The 25,907-nt window shown below is 43.2% G+C and overlaps 1 protein-coding gene across 1 annotated transcript; it reads left to right on the forward strand.

Annotated features, from left to right (window-relative positions):
- Positions 1-1,189: 1,189 nt before the first annotated feature.
- On the forward strand, positions 1,190-25,835 carry cep152 (centrosomal protein 152; the record flags this gene model as incomplete). Its single annotated transcript, XM_083654138.1, has 28 exons — positions 1,190-1,285; positions 4,379-4,482; positions 4,630-4,723; positions 4,821-5,138; positions 5,482-5,538; positions 5,859-6,009; positions 6,645-6,785; positions 7,634-7,773; positions 7,988-8,188; positions 11,991-12,138; positions 12,246-12,337; positions 12,465-12,628; positions 12,766-12,967; positions 14,975-15,079; positions 15,188-15,276; positions 17,273-17,401; positions 17,488-17,620; positions 18,384-18,569; positions 18,655-18,915; positions 19,524-19,655; positions 19,756-20,397; positions 20,629-20,704; positions 20,864-21,031; positions 21,170-21,254; positions 22,093-22,172; positions 22,658-22,817; positions 22,907-23,010; positions 23,111-25,835. The coding sequence occupies 28 exons, from the start codon at positions 1,190-1,192 to the stop codon at positions 23,908-23,910; spliced, it is 5,058 nt and encodes a 1,685-aa protein (XP_083510264.1). The 3' UTR covers positions 23,911-25,835.
- Between the last annotated feature and the right edge of the window lie 72 nt (positions 25,836-25,907).

A 25,907-nucleotide genomic window follows, 5' to 3' on the forward strand; every position in this document is an offset into this window, starting at 1 on the left:
AAGCTAGGGGCAGGCCCCCTCTGTAATTTGGTTCTGGAGCCGGGCCTGCTGTGAGACGGAGCTAAACACAAAAGATGCAATATTAATAGTTTTTCATGAGATACTCAGTATTTAATATTAATACTAATACTAATAATAGAAAAGGAGAAGATACTGAATAATGACATCACAACAGCATAATCCTAATGTTAATTTAAAATTAAATATTCTTCTAAATATGGATAAAAGTCCAAAAAACATAAAATTTTCTTCGGCGCTGCTGAGATTCGGGGGGGCCACGCCCCCCCAACAGGGGGACACGCCCCCCCGACACGCCCCCCGGCCCCCCCAAGTTCAGATGCGTTCCGCTATCCCTGGTTAGCTGCCTGTGATTGATCTCTGCCCAAAACAATGGATGTCGTAGCCCTTTTCAGAACGCTGTATATTCAGGTGACAGGTCGGATGATCTGAATATACAGCGTTCTGAAAAGGGCTATGGATTTTGGTGATGCGGGGAGGCCAGCAGCAGTCTGGCAGAAGGCGGACTCACTTGGGACCGGATCACTGACCGGATGGAGACTTTGGCGCTGCTGATGCGCGCGACTTTTCAAAGGGGGCGAGTCTGCTGCCTGATGTCTCTCTAAACACAGCTGACGTTTTCCGCTACTAGCACGTTAGCTAGCTAGCTACAAAGTTTACAGGTCGGCCGCTTAGCACGCAAGCTAAGCTAACGTTATGCTACATTTTTGACGAAGCTCATTTGGTGTAACTTAACTTTGCCGTCTCTTTGAAGCATGGCCAGGTCGTTTATATCTGGTTATTGTTACTAAGGCGTTAGCTAGTAGCTAACTTAAGATGGCTAGCGTTAGCTAGCTACTGATTCGTAACATAAACAGTGGCAAAATCAAACTCATCAGTTTGCAAACATAGCTAACGCTAAGCCAAGTTACCGAAAACAACGAATTTTCACTCCCAACAAAGGGAAGTTCTGTCTCGTTTTAGCCAGGTAAGCTACGTATCTGTTTTGGAGTAGGTTGATGTCAAACCGGGGGGGGGAAATAACCCATTCATATTAGCTAACGTTAGCTAGTTAATTATCGATAATTGACGTTACGTTGAATTGAAAGTATTGTTGTGATACCCGGTATGTCCCCTCAAGCTTGTTTTTCACTTTTCCTCAGCACACCTCGCACCTACAAGCTCCAGCATCATGTCTCTTGATTTTGGTAGTGCTGCTGCTGCTCTTCAAACTCAAGATGATGACGAGGAGGAATACGACCAGGACGACTGTGCCAGGCAGGAAGAGGTACACGATATAATGTGTTGTGTTTAACGTTAGTTGTCTGATGCCTTGAGGTCCGCTGCTTTGTTTGATCGTACATCACATGCATTTATTCTGCAAATGTTTCTATGACATGCTAAAGCTGAATGAAGCAGTGCATCGTAACGTTACCTCATTCACTGGCTGGGTAAGAGTTGGGCTTGTTCCTACACGTTCAATGGGGGGAAAATTGCTTTTTCCAGACCTTGATTTGTTTAGAAGATTTTGTCTGGTGTTCAATCAATATGACAGATAGACATCTTGCCCCTGCTAACTAGGACAAATCACTGTAGAGATGAAAATTGTGCAGAACCTGTGTTCTTGACTGGATTTGATTTTGGTGGGTATTTGCTATAATACATGCTGACAGCGGCTGGTTTAAGAGCATCCCTCTATCTGAACATTATTCTTAACATAAAAACAAAACTGTGGACTCAAAGTGGGTCTACAACAACATATAAGCTATAATTATGTGTGTATTGACCGAACCACAACATTTCCCATACTTTTCCAGAGTCAGACATTGTTTTTATTATTTCCAAACTATTCAAGACCTGGGAATTAGCAAATTCATTTTTAAACACTTTTCCAGCCCTGCGTAGAACCCTGTATACAGATAGGATCTTGTGTTCATCGGCATCCACTATGTATATTTCATCCCATAGTTCATTTAACATTTTTATATATCATCCTTAAGCTATATATCACCCTTAAGCTTTCAGCTCTTAAAGTTGAACAATTCATAATGTAAGTATTCACATTCAGGTACCTAGTGTTATACGTTGCTCTGAGTGGGTATTGCTGTTGTCTGTTAAGGGAAGCATTTAAGTGTTTGCATTTCCAAAGCACAGTCTGCTTCACTGCTATACAAGCATGCTGTATTACTCACGCCTCAACAATCTGTTGCACCATGAACCTGAGTTATTATTGGCTCAAGGGAAAGGCCTCCTTCCAGGTGTGTCACATTGAAACTAGCTCTGCCCAGCGTTTTCTCTACTTTCTCTTATTTAGGTGACCTTATTTCTAAGCTAGGTCCCAGTTGTTCTTGAGTAGAGCTTAGCGTACGTAGAGATATACTGTGATTGAAGGTATTTTCAGTCAATTGCAACATTCTGAAAAATGCGACATTGGAAAAATAGTAAGGCTGAAATGACAACATATTTGGTGTAGGCTATGTAGTATTCAAAAGTTGGTCAAGTGGAAAATGTCACTGGTAATTAGAATGTTTCTGCTCCAGTTAACCATCCTATATGTTTTGTCGAAACAATGGAGTTCTTTGGGACCAAAACACACACAGCGATACCACAGGGAGCCGACAACATACCAGACACGTTTTGGATGTTTCACACAGAAGGTCTTCTGTGTACTAGATTAGGCTGGAAGGTTATCATGTGGCTTGGCAGTTGAAGCGCAGTTGCCTCTTCAATCTTTAAGTGGAATATGGGTCCTTCGGTCGTGGACACAGTGGAGGATGTGAAGAATATTCAACAGTCCTTGTGGGAAGTAAGTCCAGCTGGTTCTGCTTGTTCCACAGCTCGCTGCTGGGTGTGAATGCAAGCCTGTTCAGTCTACTGCTGACAAGATGAGACTTTGCCTTGTTGTTTTGTGTCATGGAAAGAGCTAAGGTTTTTCATAAACAAGTCCTGGTTGTCTGTCAGTGTTTTGTTCCTCAGTTTTCATGTTTATTTGATGGTTTTAACACATTGACTGCCAGCCGTTTTTTTTTTGCTGTAGGTAGCTTCTGCCAGGCCGTTTTTTGAAGATTCTGGCTCATTTTAAAAGAGCCGAGGATTCTTTTCTGCTTGGAGTTTGTGAACACAAAGTTCAGAAAAGTACTAATAGAATGTGTGCTTTCTCTGTCTAAAAGAGTTAGTTTGTAGAGTTAGTAGTTATGTAGATATTAGCCATTGAGTACAGCATGGTTTCAGCTGTCTGAGAGTGAAAGCTGAGATAATCGCAGTTTTGTGAAATTCAATCAAACAGGCAGAACAGTCACTTTAACCATTTATTTTTGGCATCAGTGAGAGATCAGACATCCAAACAATATAGTTCTGAACGCCCTCTCCTTCAACTCCTCCCTCCGTGGGCGTGTCTAGTGGCTTTCAGCCTGCGTTTGTCACAAGCGAGTGCTCTGCTGCTGCTGCTGCTGCAGCGAGTTCGAGCAGCCTCCCTCCCTGGCAGCGAGTTTGAGCAGCCTCCCTCCCTGGCAGCGAGTGTGGATAGGGCTCACTCGTCTCTTGGGTTTGAGAGCCCCGATGAAGCCCCGTGCGACTCTAGGCTTATGCAAATTTGCAATCCCCCGTGTGCTGCTGCTGGCGCGGCCCGAGAGCGGCGAGTCTGGTGACTGATGACTGTAAAATCGGCAAGCCATTTCCTTGAATGGAGGAAGCAGCCGCGGGAGGCGGCTGCTTTTGGTTGACTTTCTCTCTGTCGGGAGGGCACCGTCGCCACCTAGCTGGTCGGTAAAATAGATTATACACATTCAATACTTCCAATATCTCCATAGGAGACGCGGGGGGCATTGATCCACGTAGCACCGTCAAAAAAAAAAAAAATTTTTTTTTTGACGACTCAACTCGTCGTTGGCAGTGAACAGCTGGATTGTGTTTGACGACTCAACTCGTTGTTGGCAGTCAACGTGTTAATGAAAAGGATCCTCAGCATACGTTTTTTTACAAGTGAGATTTTATTCCAAAATGAGAGATCTAATGATTTGTGAAAAAGCGTGACACCAACTCTTACAAAATATTTGCGGACATGAAAGTAAAACTTAAGGAAACATGTTTATAGCTGTTTTATGCCTTTTCTCCTACAAAATAATATAATTTTTGAGGTTGGTAACATCTGTGGTTTTAAAATACTGAATGATGAATTTCACATAACAAGGTTTTCTTAAAATGGTAGCTCTTTGGAATGAAAACCCTACAAATTTACCACCTGAGAGATTCTGTCTTTCATCCTATGGTTGATTGCTTCTTTGCATCTTTTTTTTTCTCTTTTTCTTTTCTACCTCTACCCTCTGTGTTACTGTTGTGGGGCAACCTGTGGGACTCATTTCCATGTGCTATTTTATTGCAGCTGCAGAAACTGCTCATAGATTTGCCCGATGACATGCTGGAACTTGATGATAGCCTGGTCTCCTCCCCAGTGCTGGAGGACGCTAATGAAAACACAGGCAAGAGGTAACAAACACAATTTATTGCTGAGAGTGAGACATTAGCAATTCCCGTTTCTCAAACTTTGTACTGTATAAAGAAAAAAATTGCATGTAGTACAATAGTGTTGGTTTGTAAAATTGTGTGTGTGTGTGTGTGTGTGTGTCTAATCAGCCCTCAGCCCACATGGACTCAGCAATGTGAACGGTCGGATCTTCCAAGACGTGCTGAATGGTTGGGTCATCCAATACCTGCCTCCCATGAAGAGGTAGGATAGGTTGTTGGTTTCTTTTTATTGGTACTTTTTATGGTCCTTATCAAGAAAGGTATTTAATTAATTTAGCTGTCAATCTTCTTTTTTGAAGAACTATGGTCAAGGCCATCATCATGATGAGTATGCTTATGAGGATGGAGCTGTTCAGATCAACGGCCATGCAGGTCACCCTCAGAATCTACCCCTGCCTCACACCTGGAACCAGCAGTCTCAGTTCCACCAAGGAGAATACACGTACACCAGCATGGGCACAGAACAATCTACAGAGGCCAACGATTTCTCCACAGACGAGTGTGGGCCTAAACCCTACCCACAAGGTGCTAATAACCCCGTGGAATATGATGCAGAGGGAGGACGACGGGACAAGCAGACCTACAGGGAGCAGAACAACACTGGAGGGCATTTTCAAGTGAGTTTGGGTTTTTAGGTTTAGCCTATTTTGAAATTGCTGACTATCAAAGAAGGTGGTTCATAGTTTTGAATGTTGCTCTTTTCTGTTAATAAGTCTATAATTACAAAATACACAGACAGTGTTACCTGACAATGTAAACTCGTCATAAATTATAATTATATAGTAGTTCAGCACTCACCTACCACCGCAGAGAGCCAAGTTCAATTCCCGGCAGCGGTACTTCTGCCTTGGTCAGACGTTCCTACAGACACAATTGGCCGCAATTGGCCCTGTCAGGTGAATATAAGCGCACATGTATCGGAGGAAGCATGTGCTAGTCTACAACAACTCTCCCCAGATCAGCAGAGGGGGTGGAGCAACGGCCGGGACAGCGGGGGGAATTGACCGAGTACAATTGGTGAGAAAAACTGAAAAAACTAAAATTATATTCTATCTTAAATGAGAGACTGTGTTGGTTTACTCTTTTTGAGTTATAAAACACAATTGTATTTAATTTCCTGCAGATAATTTTTTTGTCCAAGGCACTCTCCCATGCAAAAAGTCGAAAGCTTGTATTATTTATTGGTGAATGTATAGCATGCACATGTTAAAAATGTTTAAAAAGCACTGATGCATACATAGCCTTCCTCAGGGTGCCATAGTAAATCGGTACAATTGTATTTCTGTTTTAAACGTGTCTGTCTCTCTCTCTCTCTCTCGTCATGGTTTCACCTTCAGAATTGCGACTATGGGGAAAGCGGGGACAGAAGGGTCGTCTTTAACCCTCACCACCAACCTGCCTGCCCGCCCAAGATGTTTCACTCACAGCCCGCTCACCAAGAAGGTCACTGTGACCCTCTACAGAGAGAATTCCTTGACTCGGCACAGAGTGAGTCTCACAGTATTGATTTTGTTGTTTAGATTAATAGCACTAGTAGCGTACAGTGACATGAAAATCACTGTAACCTAATGGCTAGAAAAGTGAGCTTGTGACTTGAAAATCAATCCTAGAATTGGCTGGGCAAATCTGTCCAAGCAGCACAAAATGGTACAACAAGGGCGTTTTCTCTCACCAACTCCTGTCAAAGTGACCTTGAGCAAGGCGCTGAACTCTCAACTGCTCTAGTTGAATTACAAAACTCTGGTTGTACCACTGCCTCAAGTCACTGCCGTAATTTTTTTTTTTTTATATATATATATATTTTATTTTGCAATTTTCAAAACGTAAAACAGCAAAAGGCTCAGACAGAGAAAGAAAAAAACAAACAAACATAATTCACATTCCAATACTACAGCTTGGCACTACCAGCCACGTAAGGTCCCCATGTGCCTGCAAGGGATGTGCGTGGGATCCCACGCAAAGGGTCCATGAGAAGTCAGTTATGCGAGTCACGCATCGCTATTAACCTCATCCAGAAGTCACTGCTGTAATTGACTGTCTTGTGGTTAAATAAGGGTTAAAACGGCAAGTGATTGATTCAGCGTTTATATTGATGATATTCAAATGTTTCTGCTGCGTGTCAGGTACTGCTGATGGGGAGAAGCTTGCCCAGCTACAGGTTTTAAACAAGGCTCAACAGAGGCAAATTGAGGTGTTGGAGAGAAAACTGGAGGATTCAAATCGCAAAATGAGATACAACGAGCATCAGTTTGCAATCATCAAAGGTATGTTTTGCCAAGTTTGTACTTGAAAAACGGGGGGTGGGAATTGCCACACACTTTATTATGATACTTGGACCATGATAAAATATGTGATTGTACTGATTTGTGATATCCTAAGAGGAGGATAGCAGTTTAATACTGCTACATATTATGACTTGTTGTTCTCTTTTCCTATGCTGCATTTAAAAACTGAAATACAAACTTGTGGAGCAATAACAAATGTACTTACAATAGGCCATGACTCACTTAGTCAAAGATTGAGGGTCTTTTACACTTTAAACAAGCCCTCATTTGAAGACTACTTTTAAGGGATGCACCGATTGCAAAATCCTGGGCTGATACCGACGTATAAAATAACAATTTGGCCGATACCAATATTTATTTTTATTACCCTTTTTGTGAAACAACAGACATGTTCATTATCCAGAAAATAACTACCGTACCTACCTACTCAATGAGAATAATCTTTCAGTACTTATAGGTGTGTGAGTACGGTAGCAAGGCAGAAATTATATGAGCAAACCAATCTGGGAACCCAGAGTCTATTTCGGCATCTAAATAGACTCTGGGACAGACGTACCTTTTTTTGAGGCTTCCTGTACAGTGCGAATCTTCTGCCCGGGACTTCGCCTCCGCGCAGTGCCGCTCTGTTGTTGTACCGGCGAATATAAGAGTCCCGGCCCCGAACAACAAAAAATAATAATAACATCGTCCGATACCGATATGATAGCCGATATATTGTGCATCCCTATTCGGCGCAGTAGTAAACAGCAACAATTGTGGTGGTCTTTCTTCCCCTGCACACATTGTAGTCCCCCGGCAACATGTTGTCATGTTTTTATCGCCAATAGATGAAAAAGATGGCCTAGCAGTAAGTCTTAAGGAGTCAAGCCGATTGATTGAAGAGGCCAAGGAGAGAGAAGTTCAAATGCAGAACAAAGTGAAGTCACTGGACCAGCAAGTACACGCACTGACCGAAAGAGACCACGAGGTACGTTTTGTGTTCATAGACACTGCTGCTTTAACTCTTGTTTTTCCAAGGCAATGGAGAGCACTGCTTCAGTGGGTAGAGCATAGCATTGCTATGATCAGGAGTTTGAATTCAAGTATTTTTAAGTTTGAAGTACACCAACTGAATACACTCGTGAAATTAGAATGAGCTTTTGATGAGAGACGTGGAGACATGCATTTTGTTTTGGTTGCAGAACATGAAGAAGCAGAGGGTGGCAGAGGCGTCAGTAGACAGCATGAAGCAGCAGATGTTGGAGCTGTGTCGCTCCGACACGTTGTCCAGAGCGCGGGAGCAGCACGACCGAGACGTCACCGTCATGAGGGAGCAGCACGAGGTCGCACTGCTGACTCTGGAGCAAAAGCTCGACTCGACCTCTCAGGCTCTGAAGGACCAGGTCAGAAATGTCTCAGTCTTATGATGCGCTAATGGGTAAATGGAAGGTTATGTTGAGGTGTGTGTTGTTATGTTGAGGTGTGTGTGTTGTTATGTTGAGGTGTGTGTGTGTTGTTATGTTGAGGTGTGTGTGTTGTTATGTTGAGGTGTGTGTGTGTTGTTATGTTGAGGTGTGTGTGTTGTTATGTTGAGGTGTGTGTGTTGTTATGTTGAGGTGTGTGTGTTGTTATGTTGAGGTGTGTGTGTTGTTATGTTGAGGTGTGTGTGTGTTGTTATGTTGAGGTGTGTGTGTTATGTTGAGGTGTGTGTGTTGTTATGTTGAGGTGTGTGTGTGTTGTTATGTTGAGGTGTGTGTGTTGTTATGTTGAGGTGTGTGTGTTGTTATGTTGAGGTGTGTGTGTGTTGTTATGTTGAGGTGTGTGTGTTGTTATGTTGAGGTGTGTGTGTTGTTATGTTGAGGTGTGTGTGTTGTTATGTTGAGGTGTGTGTGTTGTTATGTTGAGGTGTGTGTGTGTGTTATGTTGAGGTGTGTGTGTTGTTATGTTGAGGTGTGTGTGTTGTTATGTTGAGGTGTGTGTGTGTTGTTATGTTGAGGTGTGTGTGTTGTTATGTTGAGGTGTGTGTGTGTTGTTATGTTGAGGTGTGTGTGTGTTGTTATGTTGAGGTGTGTGTGTTGTTATTTTGAGGTGTGTGTGTGTGTTGTTATTTTGAGGTGTGTGTGTGTGTGTGTTGTTATGTTGAGGTGTGTGTGTTGTTATTTTGAGGTGTGTGTGTGTTGTTATGTTGAGGTGTGTGTGTTGTTATGTTGAGGTGTGTGTGTTATGTTGAGGTGTGTGTGTTGTTATGTTGAGGTGTGTGTGTTGTTATGTTGAGGTGTGTGTGTTGTTATGTTGAGGTGTGTGTGTTGTTATGTTGAGGTGTGTGTGTTGTTATGTTGAGGTGTGTGTGTTGTTATGTTGAGGTGTGTGTGTTGTTATGTTGAGGTGTGTGTGTTGTTATGTTGAGGTGTGTGTGTTGTTATGTTGAGGTGTGTGTGTTGTTATGTTGAGGTGTGTGTGTGTTGTTATGTTGAGGTGTGTGTTATGTTGAGGTGTGTGTGTTGTTATGTTGAGGTGTGTGTGTGTTGTTATGTTGAGGTGTGTGTGTTATGTTGAGGTGTGTGTGTTGTTATGTTGAGGTGTGTGTGTTGTTATGTTGAGGTGTGTGTGTTGTTATTTTGAGGTGTGTGTGTGTTGTTATGTTGAGGTGTGTGTGTTGTTATGTTGAGGTGTGTGTGTTGTTATGTTGAGGTGTGTGTGTGTTGTTATGTTGAGGTGTGTGTGTTGTTATGTTGAGGTGTGTGTGTGTTATGTTGAGGTGTGTGTGTTGTTATGTTGAGGTGTGTGTGTTGTTATGTTGAGGTGTGTGTGTTGTTATGTTGAGGTGTGTGTGTTGTTATGTTGAGGTGTGTGTGTTGTTATGTTGAGGTGTGTGTGTTGTTATGTTGAGGTGTGTGTGTTGTTATGTTGAGGTGTGTGTGTTGTTATGTTGAGGTGTGTGTGTTGTTATGTTGAGGTGTGTGTGTTGTTATGTTGAGGTGTGTGTGTTGTTATGTTGAGGTGTGTGTGTTGTTATTTTGAGGTGTGTGTGTGTTGTTATGTTGAGGTGTGTGTGTTGTTATGTTGAGGTGTGTGTGTTGTTATGTTGAGGTGTGTGTGTTGTTATGTTGAGGTGTGTGTGTTGTTATGTTGAGATGTGTGTGTGTTGTTATGTTGAGGTGTGTGTGTTGTTATGTTGAGGTGTGTGTGTTGTTATGTTGAGGTGTGTGTGTTGTTATGTTGAGGTGTGTGTGTTGTTATGTTGAGGTGTGTGTGTGTTGTTATGTTGAGGTGTGTTGTTATGTTGAGGTGTGTGTGTTGTTATGTTGAGGTGTGTGTGTTATGTTGAGGTGTGTGTGTTGTTATGTTGAGGTGTGTGTGTTGTTATGTTGAGGTGTGTGTGTGTTGTTATGTTGAGGTGTGTGTGTTGTTATGTTGAGGTGTGTGTGTTGTTATGTTGAGGTGTGTGTGTTGTTATGTTGAGGTGTGTGTGTTGTTATGTTGAGGTGTGTGTGTGTTGTTATGTTGAGGTGTGTGTGTTGTTATGTTGAGGTGTGTGTATGTTGTTATGTTGAGGTGTGTGTGTTGTTATGTTGAGGTGTGTGTGTTGTTATGTTGAGGTGTGTGTGTTGTTATGTTGAGGTGTGTGTGTTGTTATGTTGAGGTGTGTGTGTTATGTTGAGGTGTGTGTGTTGTTATGTTGAGGTGTGTGTGTTGTTATGTTGAGGTGTGTGTGTTGTTATTTTGAGGTGTGTGTGTTGTTATGTTGAGGTGTGTGTGTTGTTATGTTGAGGTGTGTGTGTGTTGTTATGTTGAGGTGTGTGTGTTGTTATGTTGAGGTGTGTGTGTTGTTATGTTGAGGTGTGTGTGTGTTGTTATGTTGAGGTGTGTGTGTTGTTATGTTGAGGTGTGTGTGTGTTGTTATGTTGAGGTGTGTGTGTTGTTATGTTGAGGTGTGTGTGTTGTTATGTTGAGGTGTGTGTGTTGTTATTTTGAGGTGTGTGTGTGTTGTTATGTTGAGGTGTGTGTGTGTTGTTATGTTGAGGTGTGTGTGTTGTTATGTTGAGGTGTGTGTGTTGTTATGTTGAGGTGTGTGTGTGTTGTTATGTTGAGGTGTGTGTGTTATGTTGAGGTGTGTGTGTTGTTATGTTGAGGTGTGTGTGTGTTGTTATGTTGAGGTGTGTGTGTTGTTATGTTGAGGTGTGTGTGTTGTTATGTTGAGGTGTGTGTGTGTGTTGTTATGTTGAGGTGTGTGTGTTGTTATGTTGAGGTGTGTGTGTGTTGTTATGTTGAGGTGTGTGTGTTGTTATGTTGAGGTGTGTGTGTTGTTATGTTGAGGTGTGTGTGTTGTTATGTTGAGGTGTGTGTGTTGTTATGTTGAGGTGTGTGTGTGTTGTTATGTTGAGGTGTGTGTGTTGTTATGTTGAGGTGTGTGTGTTATGTTGAGGTGTGTGTGTTGTTATGTTGAGGTGTGTGTGTTGTTATGTTGAGGTGTGTGTGTTGTTATGTTGAGGTGTGTGTGTTGTTATTTTGAGGTGTGTGTGTGTTGTTATGTTGAGGTGTGTGTGTTGTTATGTTGAGGTGTGTGTGTTGTTATGTTGAGGTGTGTGTTGTTATGTTGAGGTGTGTGTGTTGTTATGTTGAGGTGTGTGTGTTGTTATGTTGAGGTGTGTGTGTGTTGTTATGTTGAGGTGTGTGTGTTGTTATGTTGAGGTGTGTGTGTTGTTATGTTGAGGTGTGTGTGTTGTTATGTTGAGGTGTGTGTGTTGTTATTTTGAGGTGTGTCTGTGTTGTTATGTTGAGGTGTGTGTGTTGTTATGTTGAGGTGTGTGTGTTGTTATGTTGAGGTGTGTGTGTTGTTATTTTGAGGTGTGTGTGTGTTGTTATGTTGAGGTGTGTGTGTTGTTATGTTGAGGTGTGTGTGTTGTTATGTTGAGGTGTGTGTGTTGTTATGTTGAGGTGTGTGTTGTTATGTTGAGGTGTGTGTGTTATGTTGAGGTGTGTGTGTTGTTATGTTGATGTGTGTGTGTTGTTATGTTGAGGTGTGTGTGTTGTTATGTTGAGGTGTGTGTGTGTTGTTATGTTGAGGTGTGTGTGTTGTTATGTTGAGGTGTGTGTGTTGTTATGTTGAGGTGTGTGTGTTGTTATGTTGAGGTGTGTGTGTTGTTATGTTGAGGTGTGTGTGTTGTTATGTTGAGGTGTGTGTTGTTATTTTGTTGCTTCCAGGCTGACGTTTGTCTGAGGTTACGGGAGCAGGTGAAGCAACTGGAGCGCCAGAGAGAGGAAGAGCACCTGGAGAGAGCGGACGTGGTCAATGGCCTCACACAGTGTCTGAAGGAGAGTCAGCAACAAGCTGCCAACCTGCTGCAAACAGGTGAGTGAAGGGCTTTGCTCCACATGCCCGTTCCATCAAACAAAACCGTGTTGACTGCCGTCAGATTCACCTCTTTCCTCTCTGTTGCTGTTCTATGTTCTCTCCAGGGTCAGTGCAGGAGACCACTCAGATGCAAATCAAATTACAGCAAGCTCAATCAGCTAAGGCCTTGAGTGAAAACATGAACAAAATCTTACAGGTTAGCTTTTTTTATTTTCTGTCCCAGGATGGGGCTAAAATGCTATTATTATAAAAAAAAAAAAAAAAAAGCTACTTATCACAGTTGATCAACCTTTTTATATTTTGTTCTACGATTTATCTTAAAGGAGGATCTGTCCGATTTGAAGAAGCAGATCACAATGTATGAATCAGCCGTGAAGCACGGTGCTATAGTATTAGACCTGACCGGTGACGTGGACAGCCAGCTGTCTGAATCCTGTGTGGATTTAGGATTCAAAAATGCAAACAGGAAAAATGGCAGGCTTCACAGGTACGCAATCGTACACGGTAGTGTCACTGTCATCTCTATAAACAAAAATAAAAAGTGGCCCTGAAGTTGATGCCTATATCAAATGGATTATAAGCACACCTCATTTCCCCCCCCCCCCCCCCCTATTGTGCGGTTAGTGCTCTGCTGGCTGACCTGTCGGAGCCCAAGCTGCCCAAGGATGAGGCGCTGCGGGAGCTGAGAGCAGAGATGCAGCGCTGCCTGGCCTTTCTGAAGGGGAAGAGGAAGAAGATGGACCAGCTGCAGGAGGAGCTCCAGCACTCTCAGGCCCAGGTGGACGAGCTGCAGACCCAGCTAGATCAAGCCCAGCTCAGCTCTTCGGTGAGGAGGACTGCCACCTAACAAGACCAGGGTCTGGGTTTAATATCCCACTAACAAACTGTGCAAGTCAGGGGCCCTTTACACGAGGACAGTTTCTGAAAGAAACGACACAATAGCGTTTCCTTCACACCTTTTCCTTCACACCTTCTCCCTGTTTACATGAGCGCTGTTGAATTTTTAAAACGCCGTAATGTACATGCCAGGTCGCTAGGTGGCAATGTAATCACCTTATTCTTTGCCCATACAAGGACGTTCTGCATGACGTAATTTCGTAATCGTCTTTCCGGGTTTAAACGCGGAAGTAGAGTACACTTTCCGCAGTCATTTAGACTTGCCAAAAAGCTTATTTCAAGCTAAAAAAAAAAAAAAAAAAGTTTAAAAGTTGTAATATTTGTCGGGTGAGAATGTAACATATATGTGACCAGTTTATCAGAATAACGCCTATTGGAAATCTTTAACGAGCAGCGAGGACCGGGAGCGCTGACGGTGAGCTGTCAAACTGGCAGTGAGAAAACACTGTCGACGTGCTTTGTAACTATAACGTTAAATGCCGACCGGGTACAGCCATCGGCTCCTCGCAGCAGTAACGTTCTGAACATGTAACTGAAGTTGGCTGCAGTGTAGCTTAATTCTGAATGTTGCCAAACTTCATTCATACTGACGTTTTATTTGGTTGCCAACTCGCGCACGACTATGGCGTAATCGTGTGTGTCACGTATGGAGGCACGTCAGAGTTTCTGAAATGTGCCGTTCCAAAGTGATTACATGGAGCGCTCAGCGGGAAGCGTCTCTAACAATTTCACTCTAGAAGGTGGTTCCAAAATGTGTCGTTTCCTAAGCGCGAATTCGCCGTCGCCGTCTAAAAGGGAGGCACTAACGATAAAATAATTCCCCGTTTCCATAGGAAACCGTCCTCGTGTAAAGTGTCCCTAAGACAGTGAAACCCCATACATGTAGTTGGCCGTGGGCAACGTCGGGGCCGTCAGTGAGCGTCTGTCGCCCTAGTCTTTGCAGTTTGTCCTGCAATGTTGGCTCTAGTCAGCCTTGTCGGTGGCTTTTTTGGCCGATTCGACATGTTGAATCGGCATCGGGCCGTCGGTGGGATAAAGAACTCTGATTGGCTGATCAGCTGGTTAAGCGAAGCAGTGCGTTATCATTCCAATATGCAAATATTTTCACAACGATGTGGTCTTTGGTTAAGCCCCTTGAGCAGCGTCCAAAATGAGCACCAGCCACCAGTCAAATGCTGGTAAAATATGCAAGTTCACTCACCAGTCAAAAAAGCAATGCTAATGTATTGAGTGGCAGGTCAAATGTTAACATTCACTTCACTAGTCATTTGGCCGGTGGACAGAAAAGTTAATGTTGGACCCTGACCTTGAGCCTGTCGCTGTGTGACATCACTGATGACATCACCCAGTTAGTGCATTTTCCCCTTTATTTTCCACCTCCGCCTCTTCCTTTCTCCTTCCACGAACAAAAGACCAGGCGAGGGCCGACAACACCAGGGCCCTCTGCAACTTTTTATCAGACACATTCTCAGTTAGAAGTAGCTCTATTTTGAAACCGTCCAAGTGGTGAGCGAAAGTAGTGTGAAAATAGTAGGCAAACGCTGCATTGTTTCGTGTATCTGGTTTATATATCTCCAGTCCTAAGTCTCACTCAGGTGCAGAATGTACGTGCTAGTTGACCGTCGGTTGTAGTCTTGTGTTCAAGTGCAACTTTTTGGCCCTAAGACAGCTGACGCAACAGTCACCTTTGTTGCCGCTAGTTCTTTGGCGTTGCCCCGGTGTGTCCTAGGCTTAAGGAGCCTATTCACCTGAAAAGGACAAAAGGGAAAGGCAGACAGACACAAGTGAATTGGGCAGCTGAAAACAAATGACATCAAAACTCTGGTACATGGTATTGTACAAACATAAGAAAACGCATAAATAAAAGGAAAGAGATCCAAATAACCCTAATGCAGACAATGATCACGATATAAAAATAAATCTGTGTGTTCCACAGGTAAGATCGAACAGCCAGGTGAAGCAGCTTGACTTGAATGGGGCATCTCATAAAGAGTTGAAGCAACTACAAGAAGATAAGCAACACTTACAGAAACAAGTGGAGGTTGGTTGTAGTTTAGCATCAAATCAACCAAACCTAAATGAATAATTATAATATACTGTGTTGTTGTCTTTTTGACTAAATTGTGAAGGATTTCTCTCTTAACTCCAGGTCCTGGAAAAGAAGAACAATCAGCTGTGCATCAAGATGAGGGAGATGATCGAGGAGCTGGACAAGGAGAAGCAGGTGGCTGCTGAGAGGTGAGAGCATGGAAGAGATAATTACATTCAATAGCCACTTTTACACAGAGATCCACAGCATTGCCTTTACGAAGGTCAGTGTTGCCTTTTTGCACAGAAAATGCTTTTACACAGCGTGAGCAGGGGTTCCGACATGACGTTCTATCGTTGCCATGGAGATGTGAACAGCTGTAGCCTACCTGTTGGAGGGAATAAAAAATATTGTGGATGGTTTTGAGGAGAGACTGACAGAACAGAGGGAATACCTGTAGACCAGTGTTTCTCAAACAGTGGTCCGCGGACCACTGGTGGTCCACCGGCGCCCCCTAGTAGTCCGCGAGTAGATTTATATTTTTTCCTTCTTTTTTTTACCTCCCACTATCCAATCAGAGAAATGTTTACATTTTCTGGGAAAGTCAAAGTCAGATCACGATGCCTCTAAAGGACAATATGTATTTTTTCACCCCAAATCCAATGCCACCACCCTTGACTCTCTACTACTTACGGTTGCGGAGCTACGTCCACTACAGGAGAGAGACAGCGGGTGGTTGGGAGTTCCAAGTTACTGACCAAACACTCTATTTCAGTGATTGCTGTCAGAATATAGAGCCATTTAACACTTATTTGAACACAAAAACATCACTGAATGCAACTTGAGGATGGCAGTAGATAGCCTATTTGACTTTGGCAACATTGTGCATTTATTGAACTTGAAAAAACTTTCTTTGAACTTTGAATATGTTTGAACTGAACAGGAGAAATAAATGTAAAAAAAAAAGTAAATGGACTAACTACAATAAATTATATATTTTTGATATCGGTTATCTTGTTTTCATAATTGTGGGAAGCCAAAAATGTGATTAATTGTACTGCTATTTGTCATTTAATTAGCCTGTAATTTGTCATTTACAGTTGAAGTACCGGTAGTAGGCCTATTGTTTTTGGGGATGTTAGGTGGTCCCTGAGTTTTTTTCATTGGTGTAAGTGGTCCTTGGTCTGAAAAAGTTTGAGAAACAAACCCTGCTGTAGACCACCGACCACGACTCCCCACAGATGCAGACACGCGCTAAAAAGAAGAAAGAAAAGGGAAACTGTTACGGTCATATTGCGAGAAAAACAGTGATTTGCCTACTAATGTCAACATCGTTTGAGCATAAATAGCCTACTATAGCCTACTTAATCATAAAGTGTAGGCACATACCATTCCTTTTGCCGCTCCTGTTGCAGTCATGGATCGCATAGGCTACTTTCATTTAATTTAAGCCTTTCCCCTTTATATTGCTGTGATGGCCGTAACGTCAAATCTAATAATATTCCTATATGGAGTTACTGATTTGTTGGGATATAGGCTATTAGTAGGCAGGCTATAATACACAGGAATACTAGCATTAGTTGTTTTGCATAAGGGAACGTGCACAGGCAAGACTGCAGTAAACAGCTACCACCCCCCTTGGGTTCCACTGCTGTATTGAATTATAGCCTATGCTTTGGTTAACTTATTTCTGATAGTAGAACTTCAATCTGGAGGTGCTTTCCTCGCAGTCCTGTCATTTTTTTATGAATGAGCTGAGCTTTGATCCGTCTTCTCGCAGCTTACTCTTTTAAACAGACGTTGATTCGGGGCTGATCCCTCCACTGGCTGATCCCTCCACTGGCTGATCCCTCCACTGGCTGATCCCTCCACTGTAACAAAATGACTCGCCGTTCTGTCCTTGTGACTTTTAAACGGGAGGCGAGGTGTAATGATGCTGCAATGATCGCGGCTTTCACAGGCTGTTTCCTTTCTTTTCATTCACTAACGGAGTGAAGTGTAAGAAACACTCCATGGAGACGGTCAAATACTTTATGAATATATTCAATATCAGCACAAAATACCTACTATTGGCAGCTTCAGTCCAAACATATCAGTATCACTATCCAAAAACCCATATTGGTCAAACCCTAACACCTACTGTTACCCCCCCCCCCCCAATAAATAAAATAAAAATAATTGTTTAATATCTGTTTCCCTATTCAGCTCGGGGCGGATGGAGGAGCAGTACAGGAACGACGTGGTGAGTCAGCTCAGAACCAAACTCCTACTGGAGCATGAAGCTCAGGTTCATCAGCTGACTGCGCAGCACCAACAGCAGGTCCAGGAGCTACAGTGAGTCCCCATTACCTGTCATTGAGAAGCTTAGTTGTCTGGAAACATTTGCAATTCATTTACAGTACTTGCTACTTTCTGCACAGAACCCAGCGGTCTGAGGCCAATGATAAGAGGAACAAAGTGGAAGAGTGTTACATGGCAGTCTGCAAGGAGAAGGACATGCTTGAAAGCCAACACAGCAGAGAGAAGGAGGAAGCTTCAATGAGAGAAGTTGAGGTATACACAATAAATAATAATATAAGATAGATCCATATGTGTACAAAATGGTGAATCTCTTCCCCATGCTCATCAAATCATTAGGCATCTTTTTGGAGATGTAAAAGGTGGAATTGACGTCCTGGAAGTGAGCCTTACTTTCAGGATCAATAGGCTTTATTGCAAGATGGTCTTCTGTGTTGATGGATAGATTTGTCCTTTGTCCACACATGGTTGCTCACAGGGTTGAGTAGACCTACCACATAGAGGGGGAAAAACATCCCACTTTATTATATTAAATAATCAGAACATTGACTCAGCCTTGTCCTTTATTTTAGTAGTTACCTTTGTGATTATGTACTAATTCTACTGTACTGTAACTGTACATTATGTTTAGACTTGGCTGGGATTCAGCATTGGCTATGCAATTTTTGACAAACTATTAGCATTTCAATGTACTTTGTGATGGTATTTCCTATGGTATGCTGCATTTTCACAAAACTAGTTCTCACAGAGTTCAAGTTGCCTGTGTACAAAAAGGATTACCTGTAGAGAGAGAATGTCTTTTCATAGTAACTAATTGGTCATATGGAAAGACTAGTATGTTATATTTGTCATACCTGAAGAAGAAGAAGAATGCATGAAGTCAACAGTCGAAACTGTCAGGTATGACAAATATAAGCTAGTCTTTCCATATGAACAATTAGTTACAATGGATTTTAGTTAGACGAAATAAACTTGTTTGGACGAGAATGTCTTTTGACTGATCGGTTCTTGTTCCCAGCAAAAGATGAGAGAGGAGAACAGTGCGGCCATGGAGAATCTGAGGACTGAGCTAGAGGCACACCATCAGGCCTCGCTAAACCAGCTCAAAGCTCGCTGGTCCAAAGAGAAGGAGACTGAGATCCAGCAGCAGGTCAACTCACAGGTAGCCTCAGCCAAGGCTACTTGGAAGGTGCAATTGCAACAGGTATGATCCCCTATATTGCATGCCCAGCTCCTTCATGGTGATTTCACACATCAAGCTTGAAATGTGTGTTGCTGCTTCTGTGCAGCTGGAGAGGACCTGGGCCCAGCAGCTGGAGGACGCAAGGAGAAATAAACACACGGAGACTGCAGAGGAAAGCTGTCAGACAGATGAGAGCGAGGCCAGCAGTGTGACAATTACGGTTGAGGAGCTGGACTCCAGGCTCACTGCCCAGAAACAGTCGCTGCAGCTGGAAGCTGACAAAGTCAAACGCAAGGCCGTGGAGGAGGCCAGGAAACAAGCGCAGAGAGAGCTTCACCAGAAACACAAGGAGGACATGGCCAAACAGGTTAGTGGGCTTTTTAGAATACATATGCCACTTATTCAAATTTAATTTATTGTGCCATGAGTACATTTTATTTTTGGTCGTACTAGTTGGCAGTGTTCTAGTCGAGTCAGTATACCTCGAGGTCGAGTCCCGAGTTACTGAACATGAACGTGAATCCACATGTAGGTGGAACACGCATGCCTGCCCTTGCACGAAATTGGATAATGTAACGGTATTATTATAGCTATCAGTACCTTATGCCAAACTTTTTATTAAAAAAATGAACAAAAAACGTCTATCAATTCACAAGTCCGAGTCCTCGACTCCAACTTCAGAGTCTGAATGCGTGAATGCTCGAGTCCAAGTCAAGTCACAAGTCCTGAAAATGAGTCCAGGACTCCAGTATTAAAACTGCTAGTTGGAATCAAATCGCAATACTCATTTAGTGCTTCTACCCATTGAGCCACGTTGCAGTAGGTGTTTCATGGGATTTTAAATTGTTGTGTACAGTCGTGGTAGGGTACAGTAGGGTACAGTAGGGTACAGTAGGGTACAGTCGTGCACTTAAATGTCAGATTGTTACAGGTTGAAGCTGTACAGTCGTGCACTTAAATGTCAGATTGTTACAGGTTGAAGCTGCAATAAAAAGAGCCTACAACTGCAAGCTGGAGGATTTGACCTCACTACCAGAGTACCAAGACACCCTCCACAGAGAGAAGGTGAAGTGGGAGGAGCTACAGCAGCAGCGCATACAACAACAGGTATGACGAGCCTTCATCTTTTGCAAGTTACCTGGAAGTTAGTGTGACTATCTTCAATTTGCGTTTCACTGTTCTGATCATGTGTTTCCCCCCAACTCAGGTGTCTGAGGGCCTGAGGCTGGCAGAAGAGCAGTGGCAGGAAAGGCACAGGAGCCAGCTGGAGGAGCCAGGGTCTGGAGCCCAGAAAGTGGAGGAGCTCCAAGAAGAGGTGGCAACACTCCAGAGCCAGTTGGAGCAAGTGAGGGAAGAGCAGGATACCCTGCTGAAAGCCGAGCTGGCTGGAGCTCGAGCATCCTGGAACCAAAACAAACAGCAGGAGATCTCTATCATCCAGGTTCGGAGTGAGCAGGCGTACCACACCAGGCTGCAAGAGCAGCACAAAAAGCTGCAGCAGGCCAGAGAGGAGGCCCACCTCCAGAAGAAGGAGATGCTCCTGCAGAAAGAGGCTGAGCTGCAGCAGGCTCTGAGGGCCAGAGAAGAGGAGTGGAGAGGTCAGCAGGCGGAAAGGGAGCAGGCACACAGACAGCGGGTCAGAGAGGATTTTCTAGTGGAGCTTCAGACTGGCCTGGCAGAGCTCCAGGCACAACTCCTCAGGGATCCCAACACAGAACAGCAAGATAATGACCAAACCAGGAGGGCCAGTGGGAATGCCACAGAGGGCACGATAACACACACCGTCAAATCATCCTGCAAAGATATCATCACCAAAGCAGTAACTCACGCCAAACAGGAGTGGAAGAAAGTGAGTTGTTGTTGAATAGCTGTTGTGTAAAGCTGAGATAACGGATCTTCTCATCTGTTAATAATTGTCCTGTGAGCAGGTCGGCTGCGCTCTGTTACTGGGTCACCTGAATGCCAAGGCCAGAATTTTACAACCCTAGAAGCACTGTTGTGATGAAACATTGCTGGGTGTAGCAGTGGTAATGATTTATCTGATGCTCTTCCTTTCATGGCTGCGTTTTTACCCCCATAGATGAGTGAGGAGACGCTCAGCCGTGCGCTGAAAGCAACACACGAACACCATAAGAGAGAACTCGAGAAAATGCAAAGTATGAAATATCATCGACTTCATCACTGTTCCTCATATTTGTTTTTTTTTACTAATCATAGCATTTTGAAAACTGATGGCATGGCACACAGTATTACCTCACTTGATAAAAATGGTGCCCATCAGCTGTTTACAATACATTATTGTCCATTATGTCCAGGCTCTGTTTCCCAGAGCAGGGAGCAGCCCCGCAGTGGAAAGCAGGGCGTTGAGACTGTAGGAACGCTGCAGAAGAAGAACCAGGACCTCCAGAGACACTTGGAGAAAACCTGCCATCAGCTCCAGCAAACCGTCCGAGAGCACAAGGCAGCCATGCTGCGTCTCAAAGGTATATGATGCATATTTATACCCCACCCCCCAAAAAAACCAAACAAAAGAAGAATGATTGAATTACAGTATCTGACCTGCTCCAATATGTGTGTCTGTATGTGTACATGCACACAACTCTATTGTTCATTGTAAATAGATGAGCATGAAGACGGCTTACGAAAGGCAGAGGAGGATCACCTGCTGCAGCTAGAGGAATTGAGGAGATCCAAAGAAACCTCGGGGTGTGTGTGTATTTTTTTTTTTATTCAATTCAATTGTTTTTTTGTTGTCATGAAATAATATTTCATAAACCTTAAATCTAGAATTGGAGTAGGACAGCCCGCCCCACTTGAATAATAATAATAATAATAATGAATTGTATTTGTATAGCACACTTTCAAATCAAAACTGACATCCCAAGGTGCTTCACAAGAGAAAATACACAGAATAAAAATAAAATAAAAATAAAAACACTTAAATAGAGGAATTTAAAAACAGGCCCTAGTCGAACGCAGCGTGAAAAAGGTGGGTCTTTAGGCTGCTTTTGAAGGCAGCAAGGGAGTCCTTGAAGTACTGTTGCCCCACTGGCACTGCTCACTTAGTTTATTTTTTGATTTATTTGATTAAAGGTATTTATTTTCCACTCTTACATGGTATCTCAAGTAATTGGACAGCTAAATATTAGATGTTGATGTGATTTAAATGTGTTTTGAGGGTCTAAAAGTTTGTGACTTGTTTGGAAACTTAAGTGAAACGGATATTTATGTTGATTTAAAATGGGTGATGAAAACTGAAAAAGCAAAAATCTTGGAACTCCAGGTTAGATCAGGGGGTGTTTCATAGTTGAGCTTTTGGAAATTGGTACAGTATGTTTTTGTGATGTTCTCTGATTCTGCCAACAATGACATTTGTAGAGAGAGAAAAAATCTTTTAGTTGAAATTTCGTTTTTTTTTATTTCATTTTTAAGCTGATACATGCATACATTTTGTTTGTTTTTTTACTAGTAGTCTTGGGTTAGTAGTACTTAGTAGTAGTTCTGAATTCTAACCAGCTGAGGCCTACATTCATCTTTCTTACAGGAGTTCTGATCCACAAAATCGTCAGTTGCGCCTTGAGGAGATGAAGCAGAAGTACATTACGACCGTGGAAAAGATCAGAGGTTTGTAATGAAGCTGTTCTCAGGAAGCGACTTTGTGGATTACATTATATTCTGTGTGCGCGATGCGGTTGAGCCTTCTGTGATGGGAAAGTCCACATGGTAACCCAGTGACATAACCACTCTCACACACCCTTCTTTCCTCTGACATCCTAGCTAGTGTTTTTTTTACATAAGTGCTCACCCAAAATAACATTCAGTACTGTAAAATGATCAATATCAAAAGAACTTTGTGTGAAATTGAGAATTGCTCTTGGCCTCCTGTACATCATCCATGAAATGTTTTTTGTCTAGTTTTCTGTCCGGTGTCACAATGTAGGTCTACACTGTCTCTTTCTGCACTAAATGTGATGTCCGTGTGTATTAATGTGTGGCATTGTGTAGTATGTTAAATGTAGTTGCACCAAACCTCACCACGCCAAATTGCGTGTGCATGTTTTGAATGTACCTGATGAATAAAGGTGCTAACGATTGTGTTTGTGTGTCAGAGGACATGCTGCATTACCTCCAGGAGAGTAAGGAGCGAGCAGTGGAGATGATCCGTGTGGAGGTGCAGAGGGAGAGGCACAACACTGCCAGGAAGATGCGGCACTACTATCTGACCTGCCTGCAGGACTTACTGCAGGATGGAGGCCTGGAGGCTACAGGGCAAGGATTCCACAATTGTCCTTAACCTGTTTGCTTGTTTCATCATGGTTCACAAAGGCCAAGTGTATTGACCCTCCTGTCTTCTGTAGGGCTCAGAAGATAATAATGAATGCTGCCAGCAAGATGGCAGCCAAGGTCAAAGTGCTGGAGACGCCTGTCAAAAGGAAATCTGGAAAGAGCCACAGCTTACCAGGTGAGTGCTGCTGTTCAGAACTGGCATAATATGGAAAATCTGATGTTTATTGCTTTTTTCCCCAAGTGGTGTGAAATGGATTTATGTTCTGTATTGACAGGCTCGTCGACCGCTGTGTCCACTGGCAACACTCCAGGTAGAAAAGTAGGTTTCAGTATGAACCCGTCCACAGTCATTCAGACACCCGAGATCAGAGCGGAGGAGAGGACACACAGGGAGATGACTCACACCGGTTCAGAATATCAAGTCCCCGCAGCAGCAAGGACTAAACCTTTGAGTAAAGCCTCCCACCAGGACATCCCTCTGTGTGGGAAGCAGGAGGCCTCAGAGGAGGCACACCTCCCCTCTTACAAACCGTCCCGGCGGTTGGCCCCGACATCCCAGGTGGATTTTGTCAGTGTGTCTCTGAGGAATCAGAGTAGAGAGCTGTACCTCCCGGAAGGAGAGTCTGGAAAAGCAAACGATCGGCTCGACACCGATCCACCGAACACACCCTTCCTCATCCAGGAAGCCCCTGTCAGAGAGGAGAGACGGAGCGACTGGAGTTTGTCGAGTAGCGACTCAAACATAGACTTCCCCGTGTCCACACTCTCCTACTTGGGAAAGAAAGTTGAACCGGTGAAGCAGTTTTCTCGTTGCGCTGCGTCGGGCAGCGACGTGTTTGAGAGCCTCACCCTGGACACGTCTGACTTGACGGTGTATAATGAGATGATACCTTCTCACACCAAGACCTCGAACTTTCCCCGCACAATGATGAGTACGCACAGGGAGCCCGTCCCCGGCTCCGAGGGCGAGAAGCAGCACAGAGTTTGTCCGAAGGCTCTGTTCTCCGAGTTGAGGCGTTCCCAGCAGGACAGCGGCTTTGACAGTCCTTTCTACCAACAGAAGAAAGGACCGTGAAGGACGAGTCTGAGGTGCAGCAGGGAGACACGCTGGGTATTGACCTGATGATTTCATACAGATGACCATATGGTGCCCTATATTGCCTTATGAAACAATGTATCAACTTGACATGCAGTAGAATTATTGCCTCCGTATTTGCTTGCAGAGTTTGTGTTTACATTGACATGTTGATATGTAGCATATCTGAAACACCGCCACACATCATACCGCGCAGTTCTGCTCTAAACTGTCTGATCTGTCCCTTCAGATATAACATTCATGTAGATTTGAAACCCAAAACATTAATGGTGAGTTTTGAAAGTATTGGGACAGAAACATGCTTGTTTATTTTGGTTTATAATCCTCTGTATTTTTGTGTGTGTGTGATATGACTGTAACAGTGTTGAGGTGAAACTAGGACAAAGCACTGCCTATCAACTTGAATTTGAGGGGATTTTCCGCCGTATCAGTTGAACCACACAAAAAATATAATCCATACAGCCAGCTGTTTGCAGTCCCTCGTTTCTGGGTGACGGATTAAGATAATGATTAAGCTGTGCACTGACTTTGAGATGTCACTGAACTCTTTCCAGCCTATTTGTATCTCAGCATATCCGTACAAATGTAGCTATGACTCAACTTGGCTCTTAATTACACTGAGGCAATATGATCTGGGTTAAAATAAGTAAGCAAGCGTCCACCTTTGTATAAACCTGCTTCTGTGACAGAGCCACGTCTGAAAACTCCCTCAAATCCAAGCTGGCAGGCTGCCCTTTTAGCACACTGCCGTCCTGCCCTTCACATCCGGAACAGGAGCATGAATCCAAAACAAGACATCATGTTACTGTCCAAATAGCTGTGCTGCTCAGTGCCCTGAGAGGTTTCACAAATTTGCTCCTGGGTTTAAAACAGAGAATCTGCCCTTTTTGGACCGTTCGATTGAAAACTGAGGATTCTCTCAAAGCTACAAACACAAGACCCAGACTCTTAAACTGAGATTTCATTGAGACACTTTTTGGAGCTGGTTATAAACTGTTTTCATGGAATGGTCAGTCCTCCACTTTTGTTTTTTCTTTTCTTTTCTGTCCCTGGCAATCACTGCAACAGGAAGTGAGCTGGGGTTCAATTTAGAACGTTTTTGTTAAGTTAAAACCGTTGAATTGGGTAACTTTCTGGACAATATGGATGTTTTTTCACGCGTTCTGGTGCAAAATCGAAACAAAGTGAATGTTGCTGTGAAACGGCTCACTTTCAAGTTCAGTTAGACACTCTGATTCCAGATCCAAGTTTTTTTTTATAGATGTCATTGTCAACAGATTTAGAGTGTTGTTTGATTATATTTCAAATGTTTTATATGAATTCCCCTATTTTAATGGGGATGGTTTCTGTTGTAATGCGTGTACATTGATTTAATAGTGAATAGTGATCATTTTCGCTTGATCCGAACATCCTTCGGTTTTTGCACCTGTACCTCAGTTTTATCTTATGAACGTTGACATCAGCTGCACCGCCCTGGGATCTGAAGTTTCAGCTTTCAGGTGTTTTCTTATGTGCTCGGATGCTCCTTCACTGCATAGAGGTCATACTTGTAACACCCTGAAGGGGATGGTTTTAGGTCAACGCTTGTGGCTCATGGAGGACTTAACACTGTTAAGTTGTAACATCGTGAATGGAGTGACATTCACCTGTGCACATGCTCTGACTAGATGGTGCAGGTTTATTTAGGAGTTGTGTCTCTACTCTGTATTCTCTCTGTGATAGGATTTTTAGATTAAGTTACTAAAATCATTTAGATGCAAAAGGAGGATCTGAAAAACACCTGTGTATTCCTGGAACATCCACTTGAAAGATGACTGATCGACCCACGTTTGTGTAAAATGTTCCACACATCGTTTTAATTGCAACGCCTTCTTTCTCAGATGTTTGCAGTTTGTTTTATACCTTCCGTCACATCTTATAGATACTATTGATTTTGTTTGTTTTATTTAAATTAAATTTATTTTTATATGAACTTA

This window comes from Poromitra crassiceps (assembly GCF_964638095.1).
Source record: "Poromitra crassiceps genome assembly, chromosome: 18".
Classification (NCBI taxonomy): domain Eukaryota; kingdom Metazoa; phylum Chordata; class Actinopteri; order Beryciformes; family Melamphaidae; genus Poromitra; species Poromitra crassiceps.